The 24,457-nt window shown below is 38.8% G+C and overlaps 1 protein-coding gene across 2 annotated transcripts in view; it reads left to right on the forward strand.

Moving 5' to 3' along the window:
• The first annotated feature begins 1,355 nt into the window (after positions 1-1,355).
• The window catches only part of faf1 (Fas (TNFRSF6) associated factor 1), a 105,744-nt gene continuing 82,642 nt past the window's right edge, over positions 1,356-24,457 (forward strand). For both annotated transcript variants that reach the window (XM_088426134.1, XM_088426135.1), the window contains exons 1-7: positions 1,356-1,645; positions 3,186-3,254; positions 5,989-6,035; positions 12,900-13,165; positions 13,252-13,343; positions 13,686-13,777; positions 22,763-22,868. In XM_088426134.1, coding sequence (XP_088282260.1) covers positions 1,586-1,645; positions 3,186-3,254; positions 5,989-6,035; positions 12,900-13,165; positions 13,252-13,343; positions 13,686-13,777; positions 22,763-22,868 — 732 coding nt within the window. In that variant the 5' untranslated portion in view covers positions 1,356-1,585. The remainder of the gene's footprint in view (positions 1,646-3,185; positions 3,255-5,988; positions 6,036-12,899; positions 13,166-13,251; positions 13,344-13,685; positions 13,778-22,762; positions 22,869-24,457) is intronic.

Below are 24,457 nucleotides of genomic sequence, written 5' to 3' on the forward strand. Positions count from 1 at the left end.
TAAACATGACATTAAAATTAATCCTATAATGTCCGTTCAGTAAGTATTTTTATAACCCCCCCCCAAAAAAATAAAATAAATAAATAAATAAAACAAAATATATATACACACAATAATCCCTTGCTGTATCGCGGTTCATCTATCATGGGTTCGCTGCTTCACTGATTTTTTTACAGTGTGGATATTTTTTACAGCGCATTGTGGGGCTTTACTGTTGTCTCAAAATAAAATATTGACGCTGTTCTGTATTGGTTTTTCACTTGTCAATTTATTACAAAAGGCAAGAGGATCGAAAACCTTGTTTTCGTCTCTCCTGTGTCTCTCCTGTGCGCTAAACTCAGCACACACACAAACTGCTAGTAAGCACATTGATTGACAGCTTGGTCATGTGAGCTTATCACGTGACTCGTAGGCGTGCCGAGAGGAAACGCACAGGTTTGTGTGCCTACCGAGAGCAACGGAGAAATGCACAGCTTTGGAAATCTGACTTTTACCTAGATTTCTTTGTTAATAAATTGAAATTTCAAGTGTATTGTTATGATATGAGGCTTTACTTTAATTCGATGTCCGGGCATATCCGTTTATAAAAATCTTCTTGCTCAGAAAAAGAAAGAGCTCAATATCACTCATAACATTGTACGGGTTCAGGAAGAAGAGGCATACCTGGGTCTGTGAAATAAGCGAGTGGCAATGTTTCCAACTTTGTATTACTCTATTAAAATGATTGTTTTAAACAAATTTGGGGCTTTAAAACAGGTTTTGATTTTTGGTTTTATTCTATTGTTTAGTATTGCATTGTAAAATATAAAAGAATAAATAAATCTGGCTACACGGATTTCACTTTGCGCGTGTTATTTTTGGACCGTAACCCCTGGGATAAATGAAGGATTATATTGCATGTTTTTTTGTTGCTGTTGTGTTTGGTCTCCCTTCTACGTCACACCTAATTCAAATAATCAGCTCATCTGCAAGCTCTGCAGAAGCCTGATAATGATACTGATCATTTGAATCAAGTGTATTACGGAAGGCATAGATGCTCTTTCGACCTGGAGTTGCCCACCACTGGGCTACCGTCTAGGCTACGGCAGATACCATGTCAGTTATATTTATGGGTCTTGTGTGACGGTATGCCCTGGGAATGAAGACGGAGTTCGCCACTAATGTAAAGAAATTAGAAGTTGAAGAAGAAGAAGAAGCGGCAGTAGTAGTAGTAGTTGAAGAAGAAGAGGCCGCAGAAGTTGATGAATAAAAAGAAGAAGAAGAAAAATAAGAAGATGTAGTGGACGAAGAAGACGCCGAAGAAGTTGACGAAAAAAAAGAAGAAGAAGAAGAAGTCTCAGTTATGTTGCAGCATTTGTCACTCATTTACGTCAGCTGCCGTAAAGCGTCGAACTCTAACGTTACTTTGTAGAATGACTACATGAAGCAGTTCAATTCCAGTTTAGGTTAATATTTTCATTTCCCGCGCCTCCAAAAGGGTGATCGCGTCAAAGCCAAGTATTTTGTTCAGACTGAGCATCCTCCTGCACTGCGGGAAAGCGCCGAGGGCTCGTGGAAGAAACGTTGCTTTTAGCCAGTCATCGCCATGGCCTCCGACAGCGGCGACAACAACATGGACAGGGAGATGATTTTGGCGGACTTTCAGGTTTGTCGACCCTAACGACGTGTGCCGGAGGATGTTTGTTCCGATGTGCGGTGCAGCCACACGTTTTCATAGACGACTTTCCCAGGGTGGGCTTCTTTGTTTACAGCTGGTCTACTGCTGGTAACACACCGAGCTAACCAACTGACAGATTGCTAACTGAAAATGGCTGTTAATAGCATCGAGATCAGGCTGTCTCTTGTTGTCACCGCTCGAGCGAAAGCTCGACCATACACTCGAAGTGAGTGATTTGAATGTGGCTTTTTTATTGTTAGCTTGCCCGGTAATTTACTTGTGGTTCAAAGTGGAGTACCGTTGCTTCACGTAGTTGTTAACTGTTGACATGTTTACATCCTGTTACTGAACAGCACAATGAAGGTGTACTTGTAGAATATAGCTCGCAAGTCACTTTGAAAGGAGACTGGGGACGCCAATGTCTCACCTTCTTAACCCTCGTCCACTATTTTGTGTGATAACTAAGTCCTATGTTGTCACCGTCCGGGTGAAATTTCAGCTCCCTAGCGTCCTCATTCAATACTTTGCTTTCATGTGAAATACCTTTACTATAAAGCTTAAAGGATTGGATAAATTACTGCACAAGAGTCTATTGCATTAATCTCTGGGGGAAATGTTGACCCAACTCGGGCTTTTTGATGGTTTTGATGTGTGATATCAAAGGAAAAGCGTACAAAAAACAACACTAGGAGGCCAAAATATTGCATGGATTGTTAAAACATGATGACTATAATTATGCCACGCTGTTCCACCTCTTCTAAATGCCTGCAAATGGGAGGTGTGATTATAGGTGTCAAATTTAGCCCATGTCAAGCTCATTTACTGCCATTCAAATTGGAAATAATGTCGATTTTGTATATATTGAAAACCCAACTTATGACATTTCAATGACTTCGATGATTTGTTTAGTCTGGACTCCCATAATGCAAAAATTCTTCAAAAGTCATAATACTGTAATTATGACATAAAAATTTTCCTATTTCAATTTCATAAATATATAAATATACTGTATTGTTACTTTTGCTGTTATCACATTTTTACAATTTTTGTACATACATTTATTTATATATGGATAGGGCTGATGCCACAGAAAATTTTGAGGGGTTTAATGTCAATGTATATTTATATTTGACGATGTTATGACCCTTTCGAGGTCAGCCCAAGTTGGCTGATAATATGGCCAGGCTAGTGAAAAATTCCCGGACACCCAGGTATTAATAATGATTCGGATATATACTTTGATTAAATGTCAAAGCCTTGCATGCTCAAAACTGTTATTCAAATTGCGTGTTTCCCTTATATGCTCAACATTGTTATTTGAAATCACCTGTTTGCTGTTGGAGTAGGTACATTAATTGTGTTATATAACATTGGAGGATACAAATGCAGTTATTGAATTTTGTAGAAAAAAAAAAGTCATTTCAAATGGAAACTTTCTGGGTTATGCACACATACGCATACATGTATGTATATTCTTAACTCATGCGTAGTGCGACTGATTGTCCTGTTTTTGCCCCCCTCCTTACAGGCTTGCACCGGAATCGACAACATTGCAGAAGCAATCACCCTTTTAGAGCTTAATAATTGGGATTTAGTGGTAAGTTCATTATCTGTAGGCTTGGCCGTTTGACCTACAGGTTTCAACCATATCAATCACTTAAGTCCAAAATTCTACTCCAGAACAACCTTTGATACAAATTATTAGATGTTTACTGTGATTGTTGTAATATATAAAGCATCCGATAATGAGGTTCCCAAACACCTCCAGTTCTTGTTTTTCTGGTGACACATATGACATGACGATTCTTGATAGAGATTTTTTGGGTCCATCACGTGTTTGTGGCCTCAAAGAAGAATTAAAATGTCACCTCTGAGAAGAGGCTAAAGAATCCTGTGAAAACAAAAACATGACCTCCTTGTCGGAGGTAGTAAAAAGCATCTTTAGAGAGTAAAACATTTGCATGCTCTCTGGAAGTGTGTATATTTACCCCAGTGCTGGAAGAAGTTGGCAGCATTGTGACACCACAGTGTCCAATTTGCATATGTGTTGCACCTGTGAAAGTGATGACTTTCAGTTTTTGTAACTGACAAAGCAATGTAATTTTGTGAGTTTTACCGGGGGCGGGGCTAGATGTATTTAGGTTATTGTATTCACAGGAAAGGTTCTGTTCTTTTCTATCCTCAGCAAGTGAACGTATTGTTTGGCAAGACTCATAAACCCTCACAAGGTGAAATGGCTGTCATTCACTCTTGACCTTAATTGGTTCGACATGGCTGGAGGGTGAGCACAAGGATGGTGCCATAAATTGGAGACTTGCATTTCTGTAAAGTAAATTAAAACAACACAGGGTTATATCGTATTGTAGATGGTTTTATGTCCCACCGTGATGTATTTTATTATAGCGCAACTCTAACGCAATATTGTGAATAACAACAACAAAAAAATAAATAAAATGTTTGGCTGGGCTCCAGTTTTTTGTGGTAATGATAATTAGATATAACAAAACCAGATTTACTGTCATTTTGACATACCAACAACAAGAATGGAAACCTGAATTCTAGTTACAGTTGTGCTCATAAGTTTACGCACCCTGGCAGAATTTATGAATTCTTGGCCATTTTTCAGAGAATATAAATGATAACGCAAAAACCTTTCTTTGACTTATGTGGTTAGTGCTTGGGTGAAGCTATTTATTTTCAAACAACTGTGTTTATTCTTTTTAAATCATAATGACAACATAAACTACACAAATGACCCTGATCAAAAGTTTACACACCCTTGAGATTTTGGCCTGATAACATGCACACAAGTTGAGACAAAATGGGTTTGAATGGCTACTAAAGGTAACCATCCACACCTTTGATCTGTCTAATTGTAATCAGTGTGTATATAAATGTTGCGTTTCTGTCAGTGAGTTTCTGGGCGCCTGACAGAACCCTTAACTGACATATCTGGATTCTGAGTCATGGGGAAAGCAAAAAAATTGTCAAAAGATCTGTGGGAAAAGGTCATTGAGCTGTATAAAACAGGAAAGGGATATAAGAAGATATCTAAATAACTGAGAATGCCAACCAGCAGCGTTCACACTAATTAAAAAGTGGAAGATGAGAGATTCTGTTGAGACCAGACCACGATCAGCTCGACCAACAAAAATTTGGATGCAAAAAAAGACCCACATAACTTCAGCTGAAATACAGGACCCTCTGAAAAAAAAGTGGTGTGGATGTTTCAAGATGCTCGATGAGGAGACGCTTAAAGAAAAATGGGCTGCATGGTCGAGTCGCCAGAAGAAAGCCATTACTACGCCAACGCCACAAAAAAATCATGCTTACAATATGCCAAACAGCACAGAGACCAGCCTCAATACTTCTGGAACAAAATCATTTGGAGGGATGAGACCAAAATTGAACTTTTTGGCCACAACCATAAACGTTACATTTGGAGAGGAGTCAACAAGGCCTATGATGAAAGGTACACCATTCCTACTGTGAAACGTGGAGGTGGATCGCTGATGTTTTGGGGATGTGTGAGCTACAAAGGCACGGGAAACTTGGTCAGAATCGATGGCAAGATGAATGCAGCATGTTATCAAAAAATACTACAGGCAAATTTGCCCTCATCAGCCCGGAAGCTGCGCATGAGATGTACTTGGGATATTCCAACATGACAATGATCCATGGCCTTTTTCCAAGAAGAATGGGCAGCTTTACCATCAGAGAAAATAAACAGCCTCATTCACAACTACCACAAAAGACTCCAAGCTGTCATTGATGTTAAAGGGGGCAATACACAGTATTAAAACCTGGGGTATGTAAACTTTTCATCAGGGTCATTTGTGTAGTTTCTGCCATCATTATGATTTAAAAAACGCAGTTGTTTGATAATACATAGCTTCACCCAAGCACTGACCATGAGTGAAAAAAAGTTTTTGTGTTCTCATTTATATTCTCTGAAAAAGAATTCATAAATTCTGCCAGGGTATGTAAACTTATGAGCACAACTGTATATGATAAGTAGAGTGACAGGATGAACCATTTTTTGTTGTTGTATTTAAATAAAATATCCTATCATTGCTGATCTATGTCTACTTCTATAGATTGATAGCAACATTGCCACATAGCCACATTGTTTACAAATATGCTGTTACTAACGATAACAAGCAAGATAAATCAATTATGCTGTTCATATCGCTCTTATTGCATTGGACAAGTAGATTTGTTTCCACGATATTATACAATTTGGCCAAACTATAAAACTACAAGGTTTGATTAGGGTTGTGTTGACATATTTCATATGTTAGTGTTTTTTTTTTCTTTGCCCATCATAACAGGCAGCCATTAATGGAGTGATACCACAGGAGAATGGCATCTTGCAAAGGTAAGAAACCCGATGCTGCATAGATGACCGAATGCCACATAACTACATGTATGGGTTACTTGACCCCATACTGATTTCGTCTCAAAAGGTTGCACAGTTGAGCATGAAATCAGCATTGTCACGGCATTGTCCGCACATATTTGTACAGTTGCTCACGGCGTGGGCGTGAAGTACAGAAGAACAAAAACAAGGGACATGAAGTTAACGTGCATCTTTTGTGCTGTCACACAGTGGTAACAAAAGCTCTTTCAGCAAAGGTTGAGCATTATTGTTATGCTTCGTTTTCCCCACGCAGCCTTTGTAATGCATGTACATAGATAAGAGCTCACCAGTCACTGACATGCTACACACTAACCACCTATGAACTGGTTAAAAAAGTGGGCCCCTGGTTTACGAGATTAATCCGTTCCGCAGTTGGGATCGTAACGCGAATTTGCCGTATGGCGGGTAATCCAAACCTGTTAATTAGCTAATGCGTGTAAAACCCCAGCTAAAATTGTATATACATATTAAAAAATGGTATCAAAGTAGTATAGTAAGTGCTACTTTATATAATATACATACATACAATAAAATAACATCATAAATAAAAAAAAATATATATATATATATATATATATATATATATATAAAGGATTTATTTACCTTTGAGTTGACACTTATTATGGCCATATTCCCTAGTAAGGCTAGGCTAGGCTAGCTTAGCTTTCCTCAGATTTCTTGATTATCTCCAGCTTCGTTTCCATATAAATCATCTTCCTACTTCTCTCTTTAGCATCACTAGCAATCTTGGCACTCATGGATAACCAATTCAAGTTTGAATTAGGCACTAAAATGCATAATGAATACAATATTGAAAGCACTCTCACACGAGATCAAGTCTTTAGGGAGCTATCTTTGTGACCCCGTGCGCCGACCAATGGTAGACCAGCATCTTTGTGACCCCATCACGCTGACCAATAGTAGACGAGTATCTATTGAGTCGAGATGCCGACCAGTAGCAGACCAAGCATTGTAGTGACGCCTTGCAGCTGAGGCAGTTTGACGCCAACAGAAAATAAGAGCAATTACTTAGAATGCCTCAAGAGGGAAGCAAAACAACAAACACAACCAACCCCTTAGGTCATGACAGTTGTTGATGTTAATTGTAAAGCAGGATAAATGCCTTAAAGAGAAGACGAAAAAGCTCAGTATTCCACATCGTAATGTAAAAAAAAAAAAAAAACGTAAGCCAGGGACGCTGTAACCCGGGGGTCCACTGTGTGTGTGTGTGTGTGTGTGTGTGTGTGTGTGTGTGTGTGTGTGTGTGCATATATAAATAGATAGATATAGGTCCATGTCATTGTCACATGTTCTTCCCAAAGTAATTGTTTTGCGGATGCTTGGGAAGTCTCTGCGCAAAACTTGCTCTGCAGCTGCACAGACTTCATATTGAGTGCAACTGGTATTCACAGCACTTTTTCAACATTTTTTCATGTTACAGCCTCATAACAAACTATTAAATTAATTGCTCACCTTGAAATTTTACTACCCCGTTTTGACAAAAAAAACAAACAATTGTGACATTTTTTAAATTTATTCGAAATAGAAAATGAATAAATCACATTTACATAAGCATTCACAGCCTTTACCTACAACTTTGATCCACCTTTGGTAGAAATTGTAGCCTCAAGTCTTTTTGAATACATACAACCACAAGCTTAGCACACCTATCTTGAGGCAGTTCTGCCCATTTCTCTTAACAGTAATTCTCATCAGACTAGAGAATTTTGTTTCTCATGGTCTGAATCTTTCCGGTGCCTTTTGGCAAATCCCAGATGGGCTACCATCTTCGTTTTACCAAGGAGTGGCTTTTGTCTGGCCACTACCATACAGGCCTGCTTGGTGGATTGCTTCTGAGCTGGTTGTTCTTCTGGAAGGATCTTCTCTGGTTCTTGGTCACCTCCCCAACTAAGGCCCTTTTCCCCCGATCGCTCAGTTTAGACAGCTGGCAGCTCAAGGATGGGTCCCAGTGGTTTCAAACATCTTCTGTTTACAAATAACGGTGGAAGCAGCAGAAATTTGTTGGTATCTTTCAGCAGATTTGTACCTCAAGGCAATCCTGTTTTGAAGGTCTACAGAAAAATGCCTCTGTCTTCATTGCTTGATCTTCATGCTCTGACATGCACGGTCCACAGCGAGACTTTATACAGTACACAGGTGTGAGCCTTTCCAAATGGTGTCCAATTGACTGAATTTACCGCAGGTAGACTTCACTCCCTGAGCTCAATTTTAGCTTTATGACAAAGGCTGTGAATACTGACCGAAATTCTCCAAATATAGGATGTATCTGTCTATTGGACGCACCCTTAATTTTAGGGTCAAATTCTGGTATTTCCTATGTAACTGTGTATAGCAGTGTTTCTCGAAGTGGGATCTGTGGACCCCCAGGGATCTGTTGCCTGACTGCAGGGAGTCCGTGAAAAAAATTAATACATGTATTAAAAAAACAAAACAAAAAAACAACATTTCAAATTGACCGTCCAATAACATAAACCCTCACATGATGCAAGTAAGAGTACATATCATTATTTATTGATTTATTTATTTAATTGGTTCATCACAAAGATAATAAGTGCATGTATGGAGAACCACATAAATAGATGACTATGGTGAGAAGCTAAAACGCTTTAGAATTTGAACAATTTTAAATTAAACTAAGTCTCAAAATGATTAATTGATTACCAAGTATGGTTATTAATTTGATAATTGATTTATCAATTTATTGTGGCAGCTGTAACTATTTTTCTTATATTTTCAGACAAACCAGTAACTGATTCTCTATTTTATATGATTGATTGATTAAATCAACAATAAGCCACAAACACATTTTTAAAATAATCAATAATTACTGCCCCAAATACAATATACCGGTGCACTATTATACAAAATAAATTACAATGTATAGTGTTTTGTTTTTTTGTTCTTTCTTTTTTTGTCGTTTGACCTGTTGTTAGGAAAACCCAGGGTGATGTTACAAAACAGATATTGACTAGATTTGAATTGAACTCTTTTCCTTTACCTGTCACAGACAGGTAAAATCAACTTGCTTGGAGTACCCTTTTCAAGGAGACTTTCATCTTAGCTTGGCGGTGCACACAGTTTCCGAATAGAAAAGATTCCTTTGTACCCTTCACACTCCAGCTTCAGTTAGCCGATAGTCATGAATGCACAAAGCTCATCTAAACCCACTCTGTTGTATTGCATTGTGTTGTATTCACAGCTCTAGTGTGTGTGCATGTGCTTCAGTGTGGTTTAGGCCTTTGGGCCATGAGATTATTGCTGGTCTTTCTAAAGGGGCTCAATGCAGTGAATGGATGCCGACTGGCAGTGCAACCAGCAAGCAGCACGTTTTATTTAAGTGGCTGGCACTGGAAGGAGTGCAGCGACCATTGGCCAGTTCACAAGCTTGAAGTTGAGCCAGATGGTGGATACACAAGCACTCCTGTGTCAGAATACACTTCCATTCCCATGTAGCCTGTTCTGTAAGACGGTTGGGGGAAAAAAAACCTACAACTTTAGCAAAACCTTGCTGAGAAAGTTTGTGATGGAAACAAGATAGGATCACTGCAAGACAAAATGTTTGTACCCTTCCTTTGATAAAAGAAAACAAAATCACAGTGTTAAGAGAAATAACTTGAATGTGATGAAAGTAATCAAGATTCGATTTGAATTTTCATTTTTCCTTCCTGTGAACCTAGAGCTAATATGCCTTGGTTTAAAATTGACATTTGTCTCATCTGTCTATAGGACATTCTCCCAGAGGCTTTGTGGCTTGTCAGCATGTTTTTTTGTTTATGATTTGTTATTAACCCATGAAGTCCACTTTGGTTCTAACAATGAGTTTGAGATGTTTCCACTCTTTCTTTCTTCATGTTCAGTGTTGTACAAACGATGTCACCAAAACGGACATTGACTACTGTCGTCCTATATATAAACCCACTGACTGATTACAAGATTGTAGACACATGTGATGCTAATTAATGCGCATATCATATATTGACATGTCTTTGGTCACAATTCAGGTTAGTTTTCTGACCACTGTGAATTTTTATTTCAATAAACCAAGGGTTCCCCCCAATTCTTTTCTGTGTGTACGTTGTGTGCATGAGCGGTGTGTTAATTTGGGAGCTGCTTATTAAAAAAAAGTATCATGTGATCCGACAAAATGGCTGGTTGTCTGACCCAACAGCAGGGCTTCTCAATTGTATTTTGCCAAGCCCCCCTCCGAGGAAAGAGAATACTTTTCGCCTCCCCCCACACTTGCCGTTTTGACTTTAAATATCAATATTATCTATAAAAATTGTATAAGTAGACCTAAACCTGTATCCCTTTTAACATTAACAAAATAAAAAAGCAATATAAATCAACTTTCATCAACTGTTATTTTTTACTGTGTTTGTACAGGTTAGATCTTAAGCTTGGCTTATGCTAGCAACCACTTCCCTTCGCGCGGGCAAGATAATTTTCTTTACCACATGGAAGCGCCGCGCAGAAAACATGTGGCTGATGAACTATTGCTTATGAATGTTCGCCAGCACAAACACGTTTAGGATTTGGTTGAAAAGGATTACCGTGACTTAAATATTGTAAACAACTTCTGGAGAACACGCGCACAGGAGAGATGGGGAGTCTGTTAAAAAAGCTTGGAAGAATTTGGATCGTTTGAATTCTCTACCTTTGTTATAGAGTACTGTTGTTTGTATGCTGTAGACACTATTAATTCCCCCCTATAGAATGGAAGAACTTTGGCAGACTGATGGAGGAAAGCCGCACCGAGTATAAAGTGCTGCAAAACGCTTGCCGGCTAGAGCGTTCACACATCAAGCATAAACCAAGCTTAGTCTTAAACAGAAAAAAAAAAGTGCATCAAAGTGCCTGAAAAAAAATTATTTATTATTTATGTATTATTATTTATTTATTTTCTTGCAATTACACTACACATGACAAAAACACAGCTTTTTCCTTGGGGTCATCATGTGCTAAATGTTTCTGCTGGCCTTTAAAAATCTTAATATGAAGTTTGATTCACCGTCCTGCTCAGCCTATGAAGCTCTGCCAGAGCTTTCCAGTGCTCATCTTCACCTCCACAGTTCCGCTCACCCGCCACCTTTTCATAATTTCTCGAACTGTGAAAAGTTCAAGCTGAAATTGCCATACCATCTTTTTGAAGCCCTCCCCTGCATTGTGAACATCAATAACGTTCACCTTTTCTGTGCTACAGTTTCGTAGAGGAACCCATGTTTACTGAGTGCTTGCATAAGGTTTATGGGGTGACTGTAGGGCTGCACGATTTTGGCCAAAATAATAATCACAATTATTTTGGTCAATATTGCGATCACGATTATTAATCACAACTATTATCATGTTTGGTTAAACATGTCAATTTATTGTACTTTTTTTTTTTTAAACCTGCAGTACCTATAAACATAGCTTCAAGATTTGCTACTGAAAAATAATAAGTAAATAATCTCTTACTTGCTGAGTGCAAACCAATGAAAAATATGAAGCCTACTTAGAATCAAGCACATACTACAACCGGCCTGTACCAACACCTACAACAGCCTTAAAGTTTTTTGTTTGTTTTTTGCGAGAAAAAAAAAACTGTACAAAAGTACCAGAATCACTCGAAGTGAGTATAGACTTAGCCGTCAAAATGTCATTTTTTGCCAATCGCTCTCACACTGGTGCTGATGAGAGGCTGGTAAAAGTACCAGAATCTCTCAAAGTGAGTATGGAGTGATCGGATTTTTCAAAATGGGTTTCAATTTGACAACTGGTACGGTAAATTATAGGGGCTGAGAGAAGCAGGATTTTAGCATGCAAACATGTGGAAGACATTGTCATCTAAAGGCTCTTAAGGTGGGATTGAAGCCTGATATTGCCGTAGGGCGCCAGCAAAACCAAATTCAGCGTTGTCATCGCGTGAAACACGTCACGCGGAATCTCGCCGGCACGTGTTTGCAGCACTTGCTACGTGCGGCTTTCCTCGCAGTCGGACGATATTCTCCCATACAGGTAACTGGACTCTACAGCATACAAACGACACAAGTAGATTCACACGATCGAAATTCTTCCAAGCTTTTTGATTTTCCCAGACTGCTCACCTCTGTGTGAGTGCTCGCCAGAAGTTGGTTACTGTATCCAATGGAGAACTCCCCCGCTATGTTTTCTGCCCGAAGCTTAATGCCCAAACCTTTCGTTTGCCTCCTAGTGGTAGGATGACTGAAAGTGCTTGATTTGACTTTAACTGTACATTACTATGTAGCCTGCTTTTTAAATGTTAATATCACCGATTATCATCTTAAATAATCGTGGCAGCCAATATCGCCATCCCGATTAAAATTCAATTAATCGTGCAGCCCTAGGTGACTGTATTTAATAAAACCCTGAAATTGGCACTACGTGACACTCTTTAATGAAAATAGTTGATGCACGCTTTCGGACCGAAGAGCAGGTAAAGAACTAAGCTTGTAAAATGGAACTTGTCACTTTGAAAATTCTCTCCGGTGCTTTTGCACATACCATTAAAAAAAATCAATAGAAAATTAAATGTGCTTGTTAAAAGTTTTCTGATACCCCTTTTTCCCCTCTCACATATATATATATATATATATATATATATATATATATATATATATATATATATATATATATATATATTTTTTTTTTATAAAAACACGCTGTTTGGTTGACTTAAGCACACAAATATAATTTGTAACCTACATTTCATGGATTTCACTTGTTGCAATTAATTGTTTGGAACTAAGCTCGAAGATAAATGAGGGAACACTGTTGTCGCTAACTGTTTGACTTCTCTGACAGTAACTTTTCCAGTGAGGCGGACCAGGCGAACACGTACGGACCTCACAGTCAATCAGAAGCAGCCGATGTGATAGCTGAAGGCACAGTCCCATCCCAGTCCTCTTTGTCGTCATCCCCTTTGCCGTTGTCTTCCTTGGCTTCCACATTTTGCCCCAATGCACCTTCCTCCCGACACATCATCGAGCGCCTGCCTCGGATGCTCAATTTTAGGGTGGAGTATCGGGAACGCACTGTTGAGCTGGTGCTGGAGGAAGGCAGCACAGTCGGTGAGCGCCAGCACTCATACTACACATTGATGCCTGTCGCAATCCTATGTGCTCATAGACCTACAATTTTTGGTTATGAATCACAGGTGAAATCAAACAAATCCTCGAAACAGAGCTTGGAGTTCCTTTATCCAAAATGCAGTTGAAAGGATGGAAGAGTGGCGATGTGTCCGATAGCGTAAGTTTTAGACCCAGCAGTCATGCACTTAGAATGGTCAAATAAAAACAAAAACATTAAGGTGTTTATTTGGGGGGGGAGTTCTCAAAAGGCAATTTACAAAAAGATTTCCTAAAAAGGTGTTTTGCTAAACTCAGGTTTTTTTCAACGCTCACAATTCTTGTGCATTTTACCTGGGATAATGTTGACATTCCAAACAGTCGCTGTTTGGACAGACTTACCATTTTCTAGACATGTCACGTTGCTACTTGAAGCAAATAGGGAACAAAGAGCAATTAAAAAAAACAAAAAACAAAACAGGAATTGTGACCACCTGCAAACATGGTTGTTGCTTTGCTTCAGACGGTGCTACGAAGTTTACACCTGCCAAGGAATGTCAGCCTGTATGTCCTGACCCCAGACATTGCCTCTGCCCCAAGCACCAGCAAAAACAGGTAATTTCACAGAAATGACTTATTTTCTTTCAGCCTTGCTGTAGAACTAGGGCATGACGCAAATCATTGTAATAACTAGGAAATTGCACCAGGTGGCAGTCAATGACTTATCAGTTGAGGGCTCCAGCCAGCAAGTATAAACATCACCAGTTTATAAATGAGACTATTGACAGGTAGTTCCTTTCATTTCCTCCCATTTCTTGTGACATTTTGAGGGGAACGTTTCCTTCTGCAATATCTTGTGTAAATAATACTCTTTATTTATCTTCTTGGTGTATTCCCAACCAACATTGTTGCTTGCTCCCTTCTCAAACTGTCTGCGTATATGAGTGCGGCTTGATGCGCATATATATATATATATATATATATATATATATATATATATATATATATATATATATATATAATTTTTTTTTCCTCTTACTATATGTCCTGCAGCGTTAACGAACTTTCTCTCAAAAATATCACGCACCTTGCTGTAAAGCAAACGCAGTAATACTTTCATCAGTGCAACACGAACATAATCAAAACATAATATTAATCATCTCATTTACACTAATTTATGCGTAGAGTAGTATAATAAAAAAAATAAGATTTCAGGCAAATTGTTGAAGCTGAGCATTTGATTACTTTTACTAAGCATTTTTCTCTTATCCATCCCAATTGATTAATTGATGTGGCCATAGCAGCTTTATTCTTCAGCTTGCATGTCTCAAAAGTAATTCTAATGATGATAGCTATAACTACTTCAATAGAACATCCAGAGTGACATACAGTCAATTCTGTACAGTGGACCCCCGTGTTACAATGTCCCTGATGTTATGTTATGACATTTTTGGATTTGCACCCATAACAACTCATGACCCTAGGGGCTTGGCTGTATTTGTGTTGTTTCGTCTCATCTGCAGGGGTTTTTAGGTAATTACACTTATATTCAGTTGCCGTCCCTGCAACGAATCACTACAATTCTGGTCTGCTATTTGTCGGCGTCTCCTCACGGACATGGTGGTCTGCTATTTATCGGCGTCTACTCACGGAGAGGGTGGTCTGCTATTGGTCGGACTCACTTGTTTCAAAATGGCGGAACGGTAAAGCTATGTTCGATTGTGAGTGGTTACAAAACCATATTTATAGTGCTTTTACTGCTTAATTCAAAGTTGAAAGGGTTAGCCCTGGGTCCCAAGATTGCTAGTGATGTTACAGAGAGAAGAAGATGCTTTATATGGAAATGATGCTGGAGATAACCCTTATCAAGGAATATGGGCATAACAAGCGGCACTCAAAGGTACATAAATCCTTTCTATAGTTTGTATTTATGATGTTTTCTGATTGTATGCGTGTATATTATATATACATAGCACTTAATATACTATTTTGGTACCAGATTTTAATATATATGTACAATTTTGATGTTTTTACCTGGGGTTCTAAATGCATTAGCTATTTTAACATCGGTTTGGATTGCCCGTCATACGGTGAATTTGCCTTACGACCCCAAATGCGGAACAAATTAATCTCGTAACTCGGGGGCCCACTGTGTATATGTGAATGTAAGCCGTGAGGTCAAGAATCGCTCTCCACAGAGTCAGGATCCCCACGGAATCAACACATCTGCAGATTCCTGGGGGTAACTTAATAAGGTCTAACAACTATATGGGTAAAAAGTGTATTTTGAGCAAAGTGGACCATGAATTCAAAATGAAGTTCTCTTAAAACTCTTCATTTAGTTTGTGTTGACAGCTACCAGAGTGTCATTTCACAGTTTGCGCTTTGACTGCTAGCTAAAGCTAAGTGGCTGTCATGTTGAGTTGGCAGCCAACGGCTGTCACCGCCACAGTGGTCCCTCACCCTCGCATGTGTCTGCCTCTTGTCATCATCTCACTCCTTTGCTACCCGCTGTGTCTTTTTAGCAGCAACCTTGCCTTTTCTCCAAGTGTCATCGATATCATTTTAGGTGTCAGGAGTTCATTATCCTGTGTCAGCTATTTTGGTTCAGGACATTTGGGACTGAACTGGAAATGGTGCATCCCCCCTCAAGCACACACATGTGTTTATGTATAAATTTGTGCTCATTATAATGACCCTTCTGTCATTGTGGGAGGATAGGTGACTAATCACAGCAAATAGATGCAGCGGTACCCCGCTGCGGGACTAGACAAGCTGTTAGCGTGCAACAAAAAACTACTCGCACGTTTTATATTGTGCGCTGTAAGTATTAGAGAGCACCTTAACCTAAAATTTACAAGGGCGCCACATCACTTTAGTACTATCTTAGCAGAATCATAGTGTTCTATTGCACACTTTGTACAAATGCATGAAACACAGATCATTTATATTTAAATTAGGTCTGTAGATTTAAATATACACGTTGTAAACATGATAGGATTCAGGTAGATAAAGACAAAACATTTATTTAAAGCTCGCAGAGATGAGGATGTTAACATTGAGAAAACCCTCCTCGGCAGTTGGTACTCTGGCAGTTTGATACATTGGTGAATCGTTAGCTATAACATTGAAGACATACTGTATTAGGATTCTGGTAGATAACGCAAAACATGTTTTAAAAACAAGGGGAAGGGTGAGTACTGATACCAAATGTGGTATCAGGCCAATTCCAGCCTTATTATAAGGTATTGGGTATAATGGATGCTGCCAATACCAGCCACAGATACCTAAGGCACAAAAAAAACAAAACATATTTAACATTGAGAAAGTCCTAAGTCGTAGTTACTCCAGCAGTTTGATACACTGTTGAATCTGCGTCAGAAAGAATGACTTTATATTTGTGATTTTTGTCATTTTATGAAATTGTATCTGTCAAAAGTAGTAATGGTATTGGTACTTGTATCTGAGAACTGAAAGATTTAATACTTGTCCCGGTATTGATTGTCCTCTTATCAAACCCCAATGTAAAGCTCATTTAGAGATGCGACTAAGGCAGGGGTGCTCAATGAGTCGACCGCTGTCAACAGCTCGCCTGCCTAGCTGTTGTACGCTGCTTGCATGGCATCGCACTACATGAAAGAAAAACTGCAGAAAAAAGAACATCAGTTATTAAAAACAGAACACAGTGTTATTTATATTGTTTTTTATATTGTATGCTGCTCATGGGAGGTAAAGATTATCGTAGTAGACCGTTGGCACAACCGTGCTTCCACAATAAACTTTAAAAATAAAAGTGTGCCAAGACTGTTAGTATTATACATTACTTGATGTGCTGCAGTTGATTTCAAAGCATTGTTTGGCTTTCTCACAACATGTGGCCGTTTTACTATAATAGAGTGGCTTGACAAGCACCACATTCTCCCGTATGTGTGGTTGTTTCTGGGCCAACAAAATTTAAAAAATAAACAAAAAACAGATCTTGCCTCATAGTTACTGCCTGATAAATGTATCTATGATGTGTGCATCATTTTATGCTTCACTGTCTGAAAGGAGAAGCCATGTGTACTGCAAGCCTAAGTAAGCTAAGCGAGTCAGACTGTGTCTCACAGCTTTTGGACGAATCCAATGTGAATGACACAGCCCACATGTGTATTCTCATTCATATGGTGTTAACTAAACTGTGATATCATTAAACATTGTTTGGTGATCTTATTGCAAAAGAGGAGATCATTTATTATAATAGTATTTTGTGGGAGGTTGGCTGCTTGAACAGTAGAGCTTCGAGCAAAAAAGTTTGGGCACGCCTGAACAATTTGAAGATTTAAAGGTTTCCTTCCCTTTATTCAACCAACAGGACATTTTCGCAAATTCACTTCAAAAAATGTATTATTTTTTTTTAAATTAGTTAATTTATTTTTTATTCTTATCATTCAATTACTGATTTAGTCCGTAACATATTAAAAAGTTGGGGGAAGAAAATACGTTTTCAGCCTAAATTAAAAAAAACCTGATGTTTGGAAATATCTTTGCATTTAACTCAATGATAATCACTCTGTTTTCGTGAAGGACTGAATCAATCAGAATATTTGTTGTCAAAAGGCAGCTATACGTCTCACTGAACAATTTTATTTGATTATTTTTTGCTTAATCGATTTACTGATATATTGATGTCAATATATTGATGTCTAAAACGAAGGTTACTGCTCCCTAAAATCGTAAGCAATTTAATCTGGTTCCTGTTTGTTTTGTACTCTACCTGTACTGAACCAAGTTGGTAATTTTCCTTTTTTTTCTTTAGCTGACTAAAAATTCAAATGCCTCACAAAGCAATGACTTTGGCTCCTACGCTGCGCACATCTAAACCAAACGAGCTGATTAAATATTGCTGCAGTGTCATTACGACTGCTGAGCAAACTCCTCTCAGTTGTCTTTAATTGATTAGAAATAAATCTGAATGGTTTTTGGCAATTCTGTGAGCACATATCCATCTGCGCTAGGTATTAAGTTAGTGATATGATAAGCTGTTGCCCTCACAGTTGGAGCGTGCTCCCTGTGGCTATGTCGGTGAATAAGAGCGGGAGTCGAGGAGGAGCTCATCTCTTGCATAAATGATGAAGGGCTGATAAATATTTTAGGTGAGCTTCTTTGCTATCCTCTGTTTATTCTGAGCTCAAACTCACCTGAAGGTTGTTTGCCAAAGTGGATATTTTCATATGACATAGCAAAGAAATTCAAAATTACAGAAGTGATTCATTAGGAGTCATGTAGTTTCATTGAACCTTACAATGCCACACTTATGTTTGTGAGATCAGCATTCGATGCACAGATACTTTTGATGGATACGTTTAAGCAAGCAAGCTGGGACACATTGAAGACCATAAAAATGGGACCCATTGTCTACCTGCCTGACACTAAGGTTTGGAATTGGGGGGTTAGATCACAAAATGATTTCCCACTGCCCGGCCCCGTCACTGCTCCCTCAGGGGTTGGGTCAAATGCGGAGAGCAAATTTCACCCACTTTGGAGTATGTGACAATCAGTGGTACTTTAACTTTGCCCAAAGTGACAGAGAGCATGTTGTTTTTGGACGTGATGGGTGAGCAAATCACAACAGAGCCTAAATGGGTTTGCAACTTCCTTTGTTGTGGATGCAATCATTGGCGACGGTAAGCAGACCTTGTGTAATATTTTTTGACCTTTTCTGTTACTATTGGAAACAACTGATATACTTGAGTGTGCTGTGCTTTTGACTGAAATTCGCAGATGCTTTGTACATAGCAGTGGATGAGAGGCTGGAAAGGATGCATTTGCCACATTGTGTTTATGGGAACTTGTACTTTATATATGCATATACCGTGTGTGTGTGTGTTTTTTGTGTGCGCGCGCGCTTGTGTTTGGCAGTGTACGTTTATAAGGTCTAGGATCTGCACAGTGCCACGGGAACTCACAACTTTCAGAGATGAGCTTACCTCAGAATGAAACCAATCTGTTTCGTCTGCTCTTCTCCTCCGCAAACTGCTCCATTTTCTCTGTCTATAGTGTTAAATGACATTTTCCTTTCGGCACCCTCATGCCTTGTCAAGTACTTTCAAACGCCGTCAGTCAACCTAGAATGTCACGGAGTGTATGTGTTTAGTAAAAATGAGACCGTGAAAGGCAGAAGCAAACACTTGGGCCTTCACATTACAACCCTTGTAGGAAAAGCAGCAGGGATTAGAAATGAACATTAGAAGAAATCAGTATGGGTCTGTCTAAATGCGAAAGTCATACATTTGCATTGCTTTCTAAACAATTACATGTTTAGTTCAGGAAAACATGAATTAAACGTTTGATGCCTCAATTTATTTCCATTAATCAAACATTTTTTGAGGGTTATTATTTCTTTCAGGTTTATGCTCAGTTAAGCCATTAAGAATTTTCATTTGAATATCGTAAATGAAATACCCCTTTCCTCCTACATTCCCCAAAACATTCCTGATGGGTAAATTGTACACTCCTAATTGTCCTTAGCTATATTTGTAAGTGTGAACGGTCCTTTATCCCTTGTTCCCTGCGATTTCCTCGCAACCAGTTCAGGGTGTATCCTACTGCTGCCCAAAGACAGCTGCGATAGGCACCAGCAAGCCCGCAACCCTGAATAAGTGGTTAAGAAAATTGACCCTTGTGAGGGAGGGTGGGTGAATAAGTGGTAAAGAAAATTGATCCTTGTGAGAGAGGGAGGGAGGGAGGGAGGGGTGGGTGGATGGATGGAGTGAGCTTAATCATATGCGTAGATATGCAGCATTTTGATCAAGATAATTATTTGCTTTAATCTGACGGCTGATAAAAGATCTATTTAAAACTGTTAACCTCCTGGAACAATTTTTTTTTTCCAGTTTACTTCCGGAGATGTTGCTGATGTTTAGAATTCGCTTTTTAAATTCTTAAAACAGATACTTTTGGTGGAGGTTTTAAGTACTTTTGAAATTTGTCCAAAAAAAAATACTGAAGAAAATTCTAGAGACCTGTATGTTATTTTCTTGTTTGAAGTTTTTATTAAAAAAAGATTTTATACATACTGATGACGCTAGAAGCTCCATGATCTTTTTGACAACTTTTAACTCTTTGTTTTTGGTAAGAAAGAAAGTGAGCACGTTGCATGCCTCATGTAGCACGAATCATTCATTGCAGTCCGAAAAAAAAAAGTCTCTTTTTTTACAGAGAACCATAGAAACTAATGCTTGCTAATCTTGGTATGTGTTGTGGTAAATTATTGAATAGCTGGAAAAATACAGATGCTGTTTTGGCTCTCTCTGGAATGGAGGAGGTTTGATGTGAATTTGCAACAATCGCCGTCAAGAGGTGAAGTGTGCCTTGTCCATGTTGCAAAATAGTGAATGCTTCCATTGCTTGAAAAATGGGAAACAAGGCAATGTAGACAATACAAATATTTTAATTACATTAACATTATTGTCAAAATTAAATGTTGATATAAAAAAGTTTGCACTTGGTGTGAAATGCAGCTGGTGAAATGACACCAAAATGAGTCACTGCCTCTTTTTTGTTTTGCATTTTAGCCCTTGATATTAGAAGTGACTATATTTGTACTGTAGAACACAATGAGGGAGCTAAATCTCGAACAGAATTCCACCCAGGGAAACACCAAATGGCTTATCAGGCTGCCATCATTACACGATAAAATGTTCCCGCTTTGCTGGAGGGACAGAGTAAAACGTGCTGTGTTTATCCTCGATCTTTGTCTGTTTCGAAGCAGAGTTGCCTGCCAGCAGTATCCCAGGATTGTGTCGAAACATAACCATGATATTGGAGATTCTTATTCATGAGTCCCTACTCCTACCCATTACTTGCTCCTCCTCTTGCTGTTAGGCACACAACTCGTCTGGGCAACCCAATTACATATGCATCTATCCTTCCCACTCAACACATTTCCAATCTTCCGTGGTTAGCTACAACAAACATTACATTTACATATTGAATCCGTATTTTAGTCAATGTAAATATGCTGTCATTACATTAAATTTGAGCTTCTGTTAGCATAAACTCGTCCAGATCTGCTCAGATTAAGAGTGTGATTGCATAATTAATGTGAATGCTACATATTAATACCCCATCCTTCTCTCTCTCAAGTCCTCCTCTCCTTGGATTCTTAGCCCCGATTAAGTGTCTTCTTTGGTCCGTAAGCCTCCCATTGATATTCATCTGCACATACCCAGCGTTTGCTCAAAACACTACTTAACCTCACAGCTTATTGTTAAAGAAGCTTCCCAAAGTTGATTCCTTCTTTCACGTGAAGCAAACAAAGTGTCTGCTTTTGCGTTGTGGCTTTTGGTAAATCATCTAAATAATGTTTTACACTTAGGCATAATTCCCTTTCATTTTTTGGAACTATTTTTGGTCAATCTTGCTTGTGGTTGGGGGTATCATGACTGCTCTTCTTGAGTCATTTCATTTTTGCTTGATTTGATCAAATAAGGTGATTTGAGGCGTCTGCTGTACAGAGTGGTGCTGGCCAGGCTTGTTTAGACATACCCTGTAAAGTGGGTGTCGAGCCCCGGGAGGAGGCGCCCACTTCCCTCTGGAGCAGCGCTATATTACATGTGAACATGTTTTAGCTTGCCTTTAATTTGTATCTGTTAGGTGGTCAAAGATTAACAATCACATAGTGTTTACCCACAATCTTACAACCGATTCCAATAAAACCAATGGACGGGACATGGACTAAGGAGAAATCCAGTGGGTGATATTGGAAATAATAAAACATTTCTTGCTCTATCTATTCTCTCTCTCTCTCTCTCTCTCTCTCTCTCTCTCGCTCTCCCTCTCGCTCTCCCTCTCGCTCTTGCTCTCCTCTCTCCTCTCTCAATAATTTAACAACAATGACCACATCCCACATCAAAAATTTCAGTCATCAACTTGCATTCCAGGACTCTGAAACAAATCTCACGTCAATATTCACAATAATATTCTATGGCAATGTTTATCAATGATCAACTTGAGTCCAGGCTATTCAGAAATCACAGGAACGTATATCCAATCACTTGTATTATTTTTTTTCTTTTTTTTCTATTCATTTAAAAATAATCCAAATAAATAGAATTAAATAAAGATGACTGATGAATCAATCTTATTTCTTTAGAGACTGTATGAATTAGGGGTGTGCCATAAAATTGATTCACATAAAAATATTAATTTATTTTTATTTAAATCTAATTAAAATATCCCAAAGTCGATATTATAAATAAGGAAGAAATTGATCCACTTCCATGCTATTGTAGGCGCACTGCATCATGATGTCACCACACATTCTATTTTAAGTTCAACTTGCGAGACAAGATAACAAAAACAAAGCAAAGCAACGATTTAGGCACTTCGATGTGGTGGAAAATGTTGCAGATAGCTGAGCCAAGGTATCATCCCACTTTACAAAGAGAATGAAAGAAAAGTCGCCAGTGCCTTGACCGAAATGAGCAGTGTTTTGCAAACTAGTGTGACTCACGAATGCCACATGGTTGCAAATGTGAATGCAGTGGTTCACTTTGCCGTTAACGGTTAACGAATGGAGTTTGACGATCATGAATCTTTGTCTTGCTCTTTGTCAAGTTCTCTCCCAGACTCGATAAACCAGAACTTCCTGCTGGTCATCGGTCACCTCGAGGCCCAGAGGGACTACAGCCTCAACTTTCCAGGCTCAAGAACCATACAAGAGGTATGTGGAAATAAGGCGAATGGGCACATTTGTGCCAACAACGTGTTCTTGAACATGTGATCAGAACTCCCTTTTAAATGTGCACAATTGCATGCACGGACTCTTACATGTGTAATAGTCTGCAGCTTTTGTTCCATTTGTTGAACATTGCTAGTCTAGCTCAACCGTCAATTCATTATTCATCACAAATGATCACATTTCAGAGGACTTAATTACTCTCGCAGCTGTGGATTGGTGCAGCCCCCTGTCCTCCCCCACTTTCCTAGTAATGTGACTGTTACTCTCAGACTTTTTAGTGCTCAACAGTGATAAGGTTTTTTAACTTGCAGCTAAACTGTTGATTTTATGTGTATATTTTCACTATTGTCTGGACTTGACATTAGGACGGTCCACATCTCTGGACATCATTTCTCACATTTGTGCAAAGGAAGTTTCTCTTCCAACATGAAAATGGTTGCATGTTTTGTGAAGTACATCATGACCATATTTTCTGATGGATAGTCATCTCAGTTTTTAAATGGTAATTTCATATGATGTAAAGATGGATAGTAATTCAAGATAGGATTTTGGAAAATATTTTACTGTAACAAGAACTGTTGGGAACAAGTAGTGGCTAACAAGTTATTTTGCTGACAAGTTATAATTTTCAAAAGACGACAAAAGACATTCTTTTCTATTTCCTTTTATGTAAACACATTTTTTTCAACACAGAGGGGCCAGCTCATATAGTGTGATTAGGTTCGCCAATACAGTGTTTCCCAACAAGGTGCAGGTTCGCACATTGCAGCGGGTATGTACAGCCGAAACTCATTACGGACTTGTCTACACATATCTACAACCGCATAATCTCCCCTCTTCATGTGTAATAGGGGGAAAAAAAATCCCTCCACCCAGCTTAGTTTGTTTAAACAAATTGTCTCTACACACAAACGTATAAATGCATGTTTTAAATTTATTGTCAAGCATGCCAAACAGTTTGGCTCTGTAGTATTTTTTTTTTTAATTCAGCTTTATTTTTAAAAAAGTACCAACATTTTACACTTAACAAGCAAAGCCTACAACAAGACAAAGCATAAGAAAAAGAACACGTAAAGGAAGCATGGGTGCATTTGATACTCAGTGTTTTCAATACCTACTGATTTTTCTTCCTTCCCCTTCTTCATTGTGGAGCTCTTTTTCCCTGTACAATACTGTATATCCACTCAGGTGTCCCCAAAAGTTTTTAGTGCATGTGTCCAGCCGTGCTTTAGTGTATTGTTGCTGTCTTGGGGAAAGTTTGCAAATCCAGTGTAGCTCCAAACACCAAATTGATGCTTTGCAAACAAAAGGCATTCCTAGCAGAACAGTTTGCCAGGGTAAGAGCCCCTGATAGCCCAGCCAGCCAGAAAAATGGCAAAGTCCAGCTCACACCCCTGGTAGCCGAGCCAGAAAAGTGGCCGCTCATAGTTCGTTGATTGGAAGTGGCGGACAAAACACGTTCTCCCCACCTGGGATAGGTCAGCTAATTGCTACGCTTCGCCTTTAACGCAGATGAGCCAAGCTAACACTATTGTGTAGCTTTGTTGCTGAGGACAGCACAGTCTTCCTGC

The sequence above is a fragment of the Hippichthys cyanospilos genome, chromosome 10 (genome assembly GCF_059441005.1).
Source record: "Hippichthys cyanospilos isolate Australia breed blue-spotted pipefish chromosome 10, RoL_Hcya_1.0, whole genome shotgun sequence".
Lineage (NCBI taxonomy): Eukaryota > Metazoa > Chordata > Actinopteri > Syngnathiformes > Syngnathidae > Hippichthys > Hippichthys cyanospilos.